A 14,798-nucleotide genomic window follows, 5' to 3' on the forward strand; every position below is an offset into this window, starting at 1 on the left:
ATCATGTGGTTTTAACAAGGTGTCAATTTCACGTGCAAGATACACTTGTTGACCCTGATTTTGTCCGCTGAAAGAAAAGCTTGCATTAAATATAATCATATCTATTTCCTCTATGGAATCTTCCTTAGAAGTGTTTCCTCTTCTTCTCTAGGTACTATGCCATCTGCTGCCAGCCGCTGGTCTACAGGAAGAAGATGACTTCACTGAGAGTGGCTCTAATGTTAGGAGGATGCTGGGTAATCCCCACCTTTATATCCTTCCTACCCATTATGCAAGGATGGAACAGTATTGGAATAGACGATTTGGTGAGTTAAAACTGTTTTCTGTCTTTATGTGTGCTTATACTGCGAATATTTGACACACCATGCAGTAAAACAAGGTCAAATTAAACGTGTTGTTTTGACTGTGCTACCTATATTGTAACTAATTCCATATGATGTCAATGACACCTTCACACAACCAAAAGGGTTTTAGTGTAGATCTGTTCCCTGTGCTATAGGGCACATGCTACCTGTTTCAGAGGATCACCTCCCAGCAGACTGAGATTGAATCTGTGTCTAGGATATGATACTGAAGCAGTAAAGCCCACCTCCAACTGCTGCTCATATGAAAACAATGGTTGAAGCAGTAAAGCCCACCTCCCACTGTTGCTCATATGAAAACAATGGTTGTAGCAATAAGGCCACCTCCAACTGTTGCTCATATGAAAACAATGGTTGTAGCAATAAGGCCACCTCCAACTGCTGCTCATATGAAAACAATGGTTGTAGTAATAAGGCCACCTCCAACTGTTGCTCATATGAAAACAATGGTTGTAGTAATAAGGCCACCTCCAACTGTTGCTCATATGAAAACAATGGTTGTAGCAATAAGGCCACCTCCAACTGCTGCTCATATGAAAACAATGGTTGTAGCAATAAGGCCACCTCCAACTGTTGCTCATATGAAAACAATGGTTGTAGTAATAAGGCCACCTCCAACTGTTGCTCATATGAAAACAATGGTTGTAGCAATAAGGCCACCTCCAACTGTTGCTCATATGAAAACAATGGTTGTAGCAATAAGGCCACCTCCAACTGTTGCTCATATGAAAACAATGGTTGTAGCAATAAGGCCACCTCCAACTGTTGCTCATATGAAAACAATGGTTGTAGCAATAAGGCCACCTCCAACTGCTGCTCATATGAAAACAATGGTTGTAGTAATAAGGCCACCTCCAACTGCTGCTCATATGAAAACAATGGTTGTAGTAATAAGGCCACCTCCAACTGTTGCTCATATGAAAACAATGGTTGTAGCAATAAGGCCACCTCCAACTGTTGCTCATATGAAAGCAATGGTTGTAGCAATAAGGCCACCTCCAACTGTTGCTCATATGAAAACAATGGTTGTAGCAATAAGGCCACCTCCAACTGTTGCTCATATGAAAACAATGGTTGTAGCAATAAGGCCACCTCCAACTGCTGCTCATATGAAAACAATGGTTGTAGTAATAAGGCCACCTCCAACTGCTGCTCATATGAAAACAATGGTTGTAGCAATAAGCCCACCTCCAACTGCTGCTCATATGAAAACAATGGTTGAAGCAGTAAAGCCCACCTCCAACTGCTGCTCATATGAAAACAATGGTTGAAGCAGTAAAGCCCACCTCCTGCTGTTGCTCATATGAAAACACTGGTTGAAGCAGTAAAGCCCACCTCCCGCTGCTGCTCATATGAAAACAATGGCTGAAGCAGTAAAGTCCACCTCCCGCTGTTGCTCATATGAAAACAATGGTTGTAGCAGTAAAGCCCACCTCCAACTGTTGCTCATATGAAAACAAAGGTTGAAGCAGTAAAGCCCACCTCCTGCTGTTGCTCATATGAAAACAATGGTTGTAGCAGTAAAGCCCACCTCCAACTGTTGCTCATGTGAAAACAATGGTTGAAGCAGTAAAGCCCACCTCCCAACGCTGCTCATATGAAAACAATGGCTGGAAGTGAAAGCTCAATGAAAGGCATTGGCTGACTGATACTGTGTGATGATGATGCTCAAATGAAACAATAGGGAGTCTGCATCGAAATGTCAGACCCAATTCTACTATGTACCAACCCAAAACAAATGGACTGGGGGAGAGAGTGATGTAATGAAAAGTATTGGTAGAGATGGGGTAACCCTGTCTATGTCTATCATAATCATGAACTGGGGAATGGGATGAATATATTTAAAAACAGAACAACACAGACCCTGAAATACTGGTTTTGTTAGATGTGTTTGAATGGAGGACATAGTATCTCTCTTTCTAATAATACTGTTTGTGCGACCAATAAACTTTGATTCAAATTTTTTAATACAGCACATCTCTGATCTTGTCAATAGCAAAGGATTTTATTTCATCATAATAGTACATTACAGTATATATCGTACTTTATATCTTTCTACTTTACAGACATACATTTTCATTATGTAATTCTAAAAATCTGTAGTAGATAAACCAACATGCATCTAAAATTGGTCGGCTTTAAATGACGAGCAGATTATGAAGGCTTTATAAAGCGTTCATAAAGCCTTCATAGACAATACATAAATGTGTTACAAATGATCTGTAACCATATGACATGCTTTATAAAGGGTTCATAAAGATTGTCCATGTTCACAACAATACTTAAACCACATCAGGGGACGACTTTTGAAGTCTGTTTAGTGTAGTTGCTGTTTAATTCAGTGCACATGCTCTCAATGTTGTTTGGTTAGAGGTTTTTCTGTAGCACAGTAAGAGGACATGTGGTGATTATGTATTCCATATACAATGATTTGAATTTGAGTGAAAGTTCAGCAACACTCCATATTATTCAGAGCCCCATGAAATGACACCATATATACATTCTACAGACCCTACTGAGTATCCCCTACAATGGTTGTATTGCGGCACCCAGAATAGTTTTAGCTCTATAAGCCAATATGTATTCCAAATAGAGTAATTCACATTGGGGGCATTTTTATGACCTTGTAGCATGCTTTAAACCCCTAATTTAATGCAAAGGTCACTTACAGATGAACAAATATAAATCATTGTTAATATTTAGAGAATTATTTTTCATTTATCATACAGGTTGTTGACACTTTTACACTATTGCTTGGGGGACTTTTATTTAGAAAGTTTCCGAAATTCCGTGACCCAGAATGACTTTTTTAGTGTTGCTGACGAGACGCTGCTCATGCGATGCGTTCGCAAATCAAATGGCCAATTGTGGTGCCAACCGGACAGCGAAAAACAAGTAAGTTAACCTTTATTTATTGTATTTGAAATTTGTTTGTTGTAAAGTGTTGACTTAGATTAAGCTACCTCAATCGTTATTTCAAATAATTTCCATGACTTCACAGCAATTACTAGCTATCTGAAATGTAGCTAGCTAGCAGACTCCGCTACATAAAAATAAATTTAGATGCATCCACATTTCATAGTCATTTCATGAGATTTTTTAATGAAAGAGGAATATAATAATACGAATCGAATGGAGTTTCCCATCTCCCCATTTAGAGTTTCTGGCACAGCACAGAAATGCCCTTATCCAGATGGTGTGACAAAGGCATTTCCTAACAGACTGGCTAACTTTCTTTGTTGTTACTTTTAAGGTTAGAACCAACCAAGACAGACAAGAACCATTCATCTGCCAGCTCAGGGACAAGCTACACGATTCACAGTCCTGTGTAATGTTCAATGTAATTGCATTGCTGGACTTTTTTAAACTTAATGTATAGTAAAAAATAAATACATTAATTAAAGGAAATGTATGTTTTAAACATGTTTTTAATGTTTATTTGTTTTAGCTGTTTTAGTGTTAATACATTTGTGTTTACATCATTAATCCTTTATGTATGTTATGAATGACGAAAGGTGTCTGACCTTATAGTAAGTACACTCTCATATGTGACTCGTTTCAGGAAACTAGGCGTATGTTGCGGGTCACTACTTCACAGGAGAGCCCTTTGAAATTAAACTTTTTAAAATTATTATCAAAATAAGTTTTAGGGCAGAAATGCCTTCTGGAACGTGAACTTTCATGTGCATTAATAACAAACTTGTATGCCATCTGTAAATACAAATAAAATTGTTAAATTACGAGCCTAGTTGGTTTAGCCACAGATAAACCTTTGCGCTACCCATGATTGGCTGAGATAATGAATGCGCTGGACATGCCGAGAGATGAGTTTGGATTGGTGCGGTATAGCACGCTTCTGTCTATTTAAGCTGGTCAGTATGTATTGGTAATACTTTCTAATGCAGCTTTTTTTAAATATATATTGCGTTGTAGATCTAGCTAACGTTAGCTTGCTGGCTCGCCAGCTAATGTTACATGTATGATCTTATTATTCGTATCTCAAAGGCATTTTCTTTGCTAGCTAACATTGAACCTGGTTGGTTAGCTACCTGCAGATTCATGCAAGGTAGTAACGTCATTAGTTGGGATTATGGTTCACTGTTTAGCTAGCTAGCTACATGTCTTAACAAAAGACTCCACTATGCAAGTAACCATTTCAATAGAAATGTTGATAGACGTACTGTAGCTGATAAATTGCGCAGAATTACAGACAAATTTAAGAACGTTCAACACGCGTTGAATATGGCCGGTGTCAGTAAATGTTGGCAAAAAATAGCAAATTGTTTCCAGCAGCACAGTTGCAGTCACCAACGCTCTAGATAACATAAAAACAGCCTAACCAGCTCTGCTAGGGCGAGGAAAATGGTCAGTGAGCTGTTTGTTCATTTGTGTCTGGAAGTAGCTAGGAAGCTAGCCAACTCTAGCCAGTTAGCTTGGGTGATTGAGCACTGTTAGGGCAGAATGCTAGGATCAAACCTTAAAGACATGGGTGGGACTAAAGCTTAAGAGGGTGTGAACGATGCTGAATGGGTGTAGACAAAGAAGAGCTCTCCAGTAGGTACCAAAACGGGTAAAGGCCATTTTCTCAAAAGTGAGGTTACTAGTTCATCAACTTTCAAAGTATAATTACTGTGCTGTCAAACTGCCTGGGAGCTCCTCAGTGGTGAAACTCCTCCTCCTTCAATCAGTGGTGAACCAGGTGGAACAAATCTTCCAGGCAATCTGGGCGTGCAGCACCTGGCTCTGCTGTTGTCTTTAGAACGCAGTGAAAGGAGCATTTATAGCACCACAAGACCAAGGAAACTTCATCTATGTGATCAAGGTGACTGTGCAAGTCCAAGCCCTCCACAAAACTGTGAAAGACAGCCGGTAAGCGCCATGTTTGACTATACTGACTTAAGCAGTGCACTGCTAATGATACTCTGGAAAACACAGACTTAACTCTTAACTTTGATAGGACTTTTGCAGTGGTATTTATAACTTCAAATGTTGTTTGTGGGGTATAAAGTAAGAAGAGCCAAATTCATTGTTGATAGAACTTGTTTGAAATGGTTAAAAGTAATTTAAACTTTGTAGAAATCTTAGTAAACCAAGTTCTTAATTCAGTAACAAATGTATAGTCTGGAAAATCTTTGGCTAAAAAATGTAGGATTTGTCTGCTTAACTGCTGATTAGAAAATAAGTGTGGTTTTTTGCTACTAGAGGTATTTTGAATGTGTTTGGCTAAAATGCAAATTTGGATAAAAGTGTACTGATTCTGCTCATTTGATTAAAAATGGTGGGTTTCTATTTTGGGAAACATTTGCTTAACAGTGGAAACCTTGTATTTGATAATGGCAGAAATGTGTTTCTGAGGTGGATGTGGATAATTTTGTGTATTTAATTAGGCTGTCAACTCAAATAATCACTTGTATTTGTCATCTCTTTTTTGAGGTTTTTCACCTGTTTACTGCCAACCAAAGAATGGTAAATAAAAGACAAACAACTGATTCTATGGCTGTTTATTGAGTGAAATCCAGTTAAAATCTTCACGTGGAGGGATTGTCCTTTTCAAGTGGGGAATTGCACAAGAAAGAGGTCAAAACTTGACAATTACTTTCCCATTGTTCTTCAAATGCAGTGTATGTTATACCATTTTGTAGCTCTGTGTCTCTGCTTCTATCCAATGTAAAAAACACAATTTTAAATTGTACTTTATCAAGGCAGTTGGACACATCCATAAAGAGATTTATGGATGTGTTATAAATGACCGAAGGCGTCTCACTTTAAATTAAGTATTACAGGACACAATTGTAAAATTTATTTTAAAACCTCTCAAATGTAACTACATGTAATCTAAAATGTAATCTATGCAATCATCAAAAGTAATTATTTATCACTAGTAATGCACTAGTAATGCTGCATACTGAAGGAAAGGTTAAAATATCACCTTTCTGGTAAAAATAGTTATAAATTGCTGAGGTGTAGTCACTTTTGAGGACACAAGCTCAAGTGCACAGTACAATTATGATACAAATGTTTTTTATTCTACAAAACAGTATGAATATATCTTGAAATTACTTAAATTCTTTCTAAATACACTACCAGTCAAAAGTGAAATAACACATGTGGAATCATGTAGTAACCAAAAAAATGTGTTATACATATCCAAATATTTTTGGAATTTGAGATTCTTCAAATAACCACCCTTTGCCTTGATGACAGCTTTGCACACTCTTGGCATTCTCTCAACCAAGCAACCGGAATGCTTTTCCAACAGTCTTGATGGACTTGAAGGAGCGTCACTCCATCACTCTCCTTCTTGGTAAAATAGCCCCTACACAGCCTGAAGGTGTGTTGGGACATTGTCCTGTTGAAAAACAAAGGATAGTCCCACTAAGCCCAAAGCAGATGGGATGGCGTAAGGCTGCAGAATGCTGTGATAGCCATGCTGATTTAGTGTGCCTTGAATTCTAAATAAATCACAGGCAGTGTCACCAGAAAAGCACCCCCACACCATAACACCTCCTCCTCCATTCTTTACGGTGGGAAATACACATGCGGAGATCATCCGTTCACACACACCGAGTCTCACAAAGACACGGAGGTTGGAACTAAAAGTCTCCAATTTGGACTCCAGACCAAAGGACAGATTTCCACTGGTCCAATGTCCATTGCTCGTGTTGCTTGGCCCAAGCAAGTCTCTTCTTCTTATTGGTGTCATTTAGTAGTGGTTTATTTGCAGGCCTGATTCACACAGTCTCCTCTGAACAGTTGATGTTGATATGTGTCTTTTACTTGAAGAATGTGAAGCATTTAGTTGGGCTGCCATTTTTGAGGCTGGTAACTCTAATGAACTTGTCCTCTACAGCAGAAGTAAATCTGGTTCTTCCTTTCCTGCGGCAGTCCCCAAGAGAGCCAGTTACATCAAAGCACTTGATGGTTTTTGCGACTGCACTTGATGAAACTTTCAAAGTTCTTGACATGTTCTGTATTGACTGACCTTCATGTCTTAAAGTAATGATGGACTGTCGTTTCTCTTTGCCTATTTGAACTGTTCTTGCCATAATATAGACTTGGTCTTTTACCAAGTAGGGCTATCTTCTGTATACCACCCCTACCTTTTCACAACACAACTGATTGGCTCAAACGCATTTTAGATGGAAAGAAATTCCACAAATTAACTTTTTAGAAGGCACGCCTGTTAATTGAAATGCATTCCAGTTGACTACTGTACCTCATGAAGCTGGTTGAGAGAATGCCAAGAGTGTGCAAAGCTGTCATCAAGGCAAAGGGTGGTTATTTGAAGAATCTCAAATCCCAAATATATTTGGATATGTATAACACTTTTTGTGGTTACTACATGAGTCAACATGTGTTATTTCATAGGTTTATTTCATAGATGTCTTCACTATTATTCTACAATGTAGAAAATAGTAAAAATAAAAAAGAAACCCTTGAATGAGTAGGTGTTCTTGTAACGGCTTTCGTTGGTGGAAGGAGAGGAGGACCAAAACGCAGCGTGGTAAGTGTCCATTTTAATATAAAAACTGAACACTACAAAAATACAAAATAACAAAGTGAATGAACAAACGAAAATCGAAACAGTCCCGTATGGTGCAGACACAGGAAACAACCACCCACAACCAAAATGGGGAAAACAGGCTACCTAAATATGATTCTCAATCAGAGACAACGATCGACAGCTGCCTCTGATTGAGAACCATATCAGGCCAGACATAGAAATACAGCAATATAGAAAACAGAACATAGACTACCCACCCCAACTCACGCCCTGACCAACCTAACACAAAGACATAAAAAGAAACTAAGGTCAGAACGTGACAGTTCTAAAACTTTTGACCGGTAATGTATACTATAATACAATTATAAAACAACTAACTATAAGATGTCACCTTCCTTAAAACTGTAAAAATACTCTTTATCAAAACGTCTGCCCCCATCGCTGTGAACGTCTCAAGGAGCTTTAGCTTGGCTTCCTCATTTTCATTTTAATCTTGTCCATCTATGACAAACAGATAGTGTTTTTTGTTTAAAAATATATTCATATACTTTTAAAATTGCTATAAATCAATCTCTGAATGTACTATAGGGATGAAACCATTGTCCCCTGATGCACTACGATGTAACTATTGCAGGCATGCGCTTTGTTCGTGGTTGTGATGTAGGGTTCAGCCAGGAGGTGATAGACAGTCAGAGCAGATTAAATGGTCAGAGGGACATCCCAGCTTCAAGTGGTTTCAGATTTCAAATCCTACGTCACATAGGCACAAAAAATATGTATATTTCGATCTAGGGTGTCCACAGATCGAATTATAAGCAGAATTGTTGGTTAGAACCAGTACCAGAACCACGCAGATCCCCTAAACAGGGGACTTTACATCTAAGAGATTGTTAACAAAAGAGAAGAGGATCATATCAAAGTAATGTAAGCGTTGCATTGTAAGAGGCAGTTACTTTATATGAACATGTATTGCAATGTGAAATATGTCTTTCCAGATGAAACACTGATTAATCTTGCTGAAGAAGTGATTTTGTATGATTTCCCTTTTACGCTGCTGCTACTCTGTTTATTATCTATGCATCGTCACTTTACCCCTACCTACATGGACATATTACCTAAATTACTTCGACCAACCGTACCCCTGCACATTGACTGGGTACTGGAACTCCGTGTACGTATATAGCCTTAGTTATTGTTATTTTATTGTGTAACTCATTTTTTAAATGTTATTTAGTAAATATTTTTTACCTGTTATTTTTCCTAAAACTGCATTGTTGAATAAGGGCTTGTAAGTAAGCATTTCACTGTAAGTTCTACATCTGTTGTATTGCATGTGACAAATACATTTTTATGTAATGTGCTTAGAGTTTTCACAACTGTCCCTTGGATGATTTGTTTTGAGTTGTGCACTAAGAGTTGTGAACATGTACCACATAGTTGTGAAAATGTACAACATAGTTGTGAACATGTACCAAATGGTTGTGAACATGTACCACATGGTTGTGAACATGTACCACATAGTTATGACCACATAGTTGTGAACATATACCACAGAGTTATGACCACATAGTTGTGAACATATAACACATAGTTGTGAACATGTACCACATAGTTGTGAACATGTACCACACAGTTGTGAACATGTACCACATGGTTGTGAACATGTACCACACAGTTATGACCACATAGTTGTGAACATGTACCACATAGTTGTGAACATGTACCACACAGTTATGACCACATAGTTGTGAACATGTACCACATAGTTGTGAACATGTACCACACAGTTGTGAACATGTACCACATGGTTGTGAATATGTACCACATAGTTATGACCACATAGTTGTGAACATGTACCACATAGTTGTGAACATGTACCACATGGTTGTGAACATGTACCACATAGTTGTGAACATGCACCACACAGTTATGACCACATAGTTGTGAACATGCACCACACAGTTATGACCACATAGTTGTGAACATGCACCACACAGTTATGACCACATAGTTGTGAACATGCACCACACAGTTATGACCACATAGTTGTGAACATGCACCACACAGTTATGACCACATAGTTGTGAACATATAACACATAGTTGTGAACATGCACCACACAGTTATGACCAAATAGTTGTGAACATATAACACATAGTTGTGAACATGCACCACACAGTTATGACCACATAGTTGTGAACATGTACCACCCAGTTATGACCAAATAGTTGTGAACATGCACCACACAGTTATGACCAAATAGTTGTGAACATATAACACATAGTTGTGAACATGTACCACATAGTTGTGAACATGTACCACACAGTTGTGAACATGTACCACACAGTTGTGAACATTGCACCAAAGTGATAAAAAAAACTGTAGCATGCAATAATGTAGCCTAAATCAAGTGTATTTATTTGCTCTTGACTCACGTAGTAGTCTTAAATATTCTATTCACCATCGAGCTGAGGGCGTGTCCTGTCTTAACGTAACTTAGCCTAATTCAATATAATCAATCAATCGTTCATTCATGTCATACGAGTCATTCAAGCCTTTCAATAGAGGGACTCAGCGAAATTACATTGCCACGAGCAGCACCTCAGATATTGAGATGAGTGAGATGCAAGACTTCGCTCCCATACAGTCACACACAGTATCTGCGCATGTGTACGAGCCAGGGAACCAAAACAACAGAGGAGTTGAGCCTCACGCTTCAACGCTCTTAGTTGTTGTGGAAATTGACACACTATGATTACTTTCTGCATCTACGTCATATCGCTGAGTATTCCTTTAAATACAAACAAGCATTTTATTTTGAAATGAAATAACAAAGGGAGGCTTGAATAATTAAACAATAAATAGAGAATTAGATTTTCTGCCAAACACCTATTTGAATAATCGTTCAAAAGCGCAGTGATATGAATACATGTTTGATTAGTGAAACATTTGGATCAGTTAGGGATCTACTTTCGATAGTTTACAAGATCCAGCACGGCACATTAGCAGGGCAGTCATACGCAGTGCGTACTGTATATATGCAGTGCGTATACCTGTCAATCGTAGACTAGTGTAATTTATTTTCTCCAGAGTAGAGACAGGTATGACCTGAGGTGGCCAGAGGTTCTAGCAGGGTGCCGGTGGAGGACAGTGATTAATGATCTGTTTCAAAGCCCTCATCTTCCCCACTCTGGACCTAGTCGCTACTTTCAGGAAATAGCATTGATGGAAGTTTGGTTTGTGCACCATTCATCATTGCTCTCCTAGATACGTTTAAGGGTTTAGAAAATCTTCTTGATGAACAGGAGCCTACAGGACTCCATTGTAAATGGTAGAAAACCCTGATAAGCTCAGTCCTCTTACCATAGACATAATTAATTGACAACATTTTTCACTGAACTGTATTGACCTGATTCATATCAACTTGCCATGTCATATACTTATTCTCTGAATGATTACTGTTCTGTGTCCGTGAAACTAATGTTTCATGAACTAACACATTAACCATGTCTTTTTTTCTTCTTCTGTGATGTGTTTCTGTGCGTGTGTGTGTCTGTGTGCCTCTGTGTGTGTGTGTCTCTGTGGTTGTGGTGGTGGTGTTACCACATCACAACCCCTTGGTAGATAGAGGAACGGAAATTCAGCGGTGACGTGGCCAACTCGACGGCGTGTGTCTTCATGGTCAACAAGCCGTACGCTCTGACGTGTTCCGTGGTGGCCTTCTACATCCCACTGGGGTTGATGGTGCTGGCCTACCAGCGCATCTATGTGACTGCACGGGAGCACGCACGCCAAATCAGTATGCTGCAACGGGCGGGGGCCGCCTCGGCAGACAGCGCCGACCACCAGCGCAACCACCGCATGCGTACAGAGACCAAGGCAGCCAAGACTCTGTGCATCATCATGGGCTGTTTCTGCCTGTGCTGGGCCCCTTTTTTTATCACCAACGTGGTGGACCCCTTTATAAACTACACAGTGCCGGACCAGCTGTGGGCAGCATGCCTGTGGCTGGGCTACATTAACTCCATGCTTAATCCCATTCTCTATGCCTTCCTGAACAAGTCCTTCCGCCGTGCCTTCCTCATCATCCTCTGCTGTGGGAGAAAGCGTTACAGCGCCAGGCGGCCATCCGTACTGGGGCCGGGGCCCCCCTGCTCGGCCACACAGATCAACGGCTCCACCCATGTGCTCAAGTAAGTGTCTACTCCCTCCTCACCTACCTGAGAGCCCTTCACTAACTCTCTACAGCCCACAGATACTCTTCAGATGGTGTTGGCAGCAGCTTGAGATTGTATTATTAATATATTGAATGGGTTCTTAGGCAGGGGAGACATGGATCAAGTCCATGTGGATGAACTGTAGCCTACATGACCACCATGCAGCTGCCATAACATTCACACCATGTTCCTGGATCTGAGGACTGATGAGACATATTAGTTTACACAGATGACCATCTACAAACGACTGTTGGCTTTGCTGTGAGACTTGGTGAGCTAGAGACTTGCAGTAATACATCAAGCAGCCGGCTTATTACATTTCAGCCACCCACCCAACTGTTCAATTTTAGAATTCTCAGAATATAATGGAATAAAAACTGTATTGCTCTGTCCACTCGATGCATAATTAATTTATCCCCTTGGCTGTTCTAGAGGAGAGACCTGATGTATGTTACATGGCTATTATAGGGTCACTAGAGGTTAGACCTGATGTATGTTACATGGCTATTATAGGGTCACTAGAGGTTAGACCTGATGTATGTTACATGGCTATTATAGGGTCACTAGAGGTTAGACCTGATGTATGTTACATGGCTATTATAGGGTCACTAGAGGTTAGACCTGATGTATGTAACATGGCTATTATAGGGCCACTAGAGGTTAGACCTGATGTATGTTACATGGCTATTATAGGGTCACTAGAGGTTAGACCTGATGTATGTAACATGGCTATTATAGGGCCACTAGAGGTTAGACCTGATGTATGTTACATGGGTATTATAGGGTCACTATAGGTTGGACCTGATGTACAGTACCAGTCAAAAGTTTGGACACACCTACTCTTTCAAAGGTTTCTCTTTATTTTTACTATTTTCTTCATTGTAGAATAATAGTGAAGACATCACAACTATAAAATAACACATATGGAATCAAGCAGTAACAACCAAAATATATATATATTTATATTATATTTGAGATTCTTCAAAGTAGCCACCCTTTGCCTTGATGACAGTTTTAGCACACTCTTGGCATTCTCTCAACCAGATTCAACTGGAATGCTTTTCTAACATTCTTGAAGGAGTTCCCATATATGCTGAGCACTTGTTGGCTGCTTTTCCTTCACTCTGTGGTTCAACTCATCCCAAACCATCTCAATTGGGTTGAGGTCGGGTGATTGTTGAGGCCAGGTCATCTGATGCAGCACTCCATCACTCTCCTTCTTTGTCAAATAGCCCTTACACAACCTGGGAGGTATTTTGTCTCATTGTCCTGTTGAAAAACAAATGATAGTCCCACTAAGCACAAACCAGATGGGATGTCAGTGTCACCAGCAAGCACCCCCACACCATCACACCTCCTCCTCAATGCTTCACGGTGGGAACAACACATGCAGAGGTCATCCATTCACCTACTCTTTGTCTCACAAAGACACAGTGGTTGGAACCAAACCAAACAAACAAATTTGGACTCATCAGACCAAAGGACAGATTTCCACTGGTTTAATGTCCATTGCTCGTGTTTCTTTTTCTTATTGGTGTCCTTAGTAGTGGTTTCTTTGCAGAAATTCGACCATGAAGGCCTGATTCATGCAGTCTCCTCTGAACAGTTGATGTTGAGATGTGTCTGTTATTGAACTCTGTGAAGCATTTATTTGGGCTGCAATTTCTGAGGCTGATAACTCTATTGAACTTATCCTCTGCAGCAGAAGTAACTCTGGTTCTTCCTTTCCTGTGGTGGTCCCCGTGAAAGCCAGTTTCTTCACAGCGCTTGATGGTTTTTGCAACTGCACTTAAGGAAACATTCAAAGTTCTGGAACTTCATGTATTTGAGTAATGATTGACTGTCATTTCTCTTTGCTTATTTGAGCTGTTCTTGACATAATATGGACTTGGTCTTTTACCAAATAGTGCTATCTTCAGTATACCACCCCTACCTTGTCTCAACACAACTGATTGGCTCAAATGCATTAAGGAGGAAAAACATTCCACAAATTCCATAACGGGGGGGGGGGGGGGGGGGGGGAGGGTTATTAGCCAATACAAAAGCACTGAATAACAGATTCACTACATGGAAAAACAGATATGTGTGAGGTTCTGTGTTTATTTTCTTAGTCAACCTTGTGTTCTGTTTCGTTGTGTTCTTGAACGTAGCCATGTTCTTTGTGTTCTTGAACGTAGTACTGTCTTTCATTTTTGTTCATTGATTTCACCTGTGTTAGTTACTCACCTGGTCTCATCAGCTCCTTATTTAGTTCAGTTCATTATGTTTGTGCCTTTGTGAGGTGTTGTTCATTTTGACTCTACTAAGCCTTTTCCTTGATCGTTTGTGAGAACCAGTTATAGCCTTCAGTCCTAGTTCTGATTCACCTGCCTGTTTGCCGACCTGTATATGACCATTGCCTGCCTGTGACCACAATTCCCGCCTCCTGCGAAGGCGAAATAAACACCTGCCGCGCTCTGTGCGTGAATCTACACCTTTCACTCCCTGAGTATTCATTTCAGAATACCTCACCTAAAAACGGAATGCATTCAGCGTAGCTACAGCGGTGACTAACTCAGCAAGAGGAGCGTAGAAATCTGACATTTTCTCCGCCAGCCTATCCCTACTCCTCCGATGCCAGGTATCGTAACCCATAGCCCTCCTTCATTAATATCCATGCCTGAAAAATATGACGGTTCACCTGGGAAATGTCAGAGATTTCTGATGCAATGCAGC

The 14,798-nt window shown here is 39.9% G+C and overlaps 1 protein-coding gene and 1 long non-coding RNA gene across 4 annotated transcripts in view; both read left to right on the plus strand.

Annotated features, from left to right (window-relative positions):
- The window catches only part of LOC129829478 (5-hydroxytryptamine receptor 4-like), a 117,322-nt gene that overhangs the window by 63,248 nt on the left and 39,276 nt on the right, over positions 1–14,798 (plus strand). For all 3 annotated transcript variants that reach the window (XM_055891182.1, XM_055891183.1, XM_055891184.1), the window contains exons 5-6: positions 152–305; positions 11,491–12,059. In XM_055891182.1, coding sequence (XP_055747157.1) covers positions 152–305; positions 11,491–12,059 — 723 coding nt within the window. The remainder of the gene's footprint in view (positions 1–151; positions 306–11,490; positions 12,060–14,798) is intronic.
- On the plus strand, positions 1,350–5,851 carry LOC129829479 (uncharacterized). The gene is made up of 2 exons (XR_008755399.1): positions 1,350–5,231; positions 5,796–5,851. It is a non-coding gene; the product is annotated as an uncharacterized LOC129829479 (long non-coding RNA).

Source organism: Salvelinus fontinalis, chromosome 31 (assembly GCF_029448725.1).
Source record: "Salvelinus fontinalis isolate EN_2023a chromosome 31, ASM2944872v1, whole genome shotgun sequence".
Classification (NCBI taxonomy): domain Eukaryota; kingdom Metazoa; phylum Chordata; class Actinopteri; order Salmoniformes; family Salmonidae; genus Salvelinus; species Salvelinus fontinalis.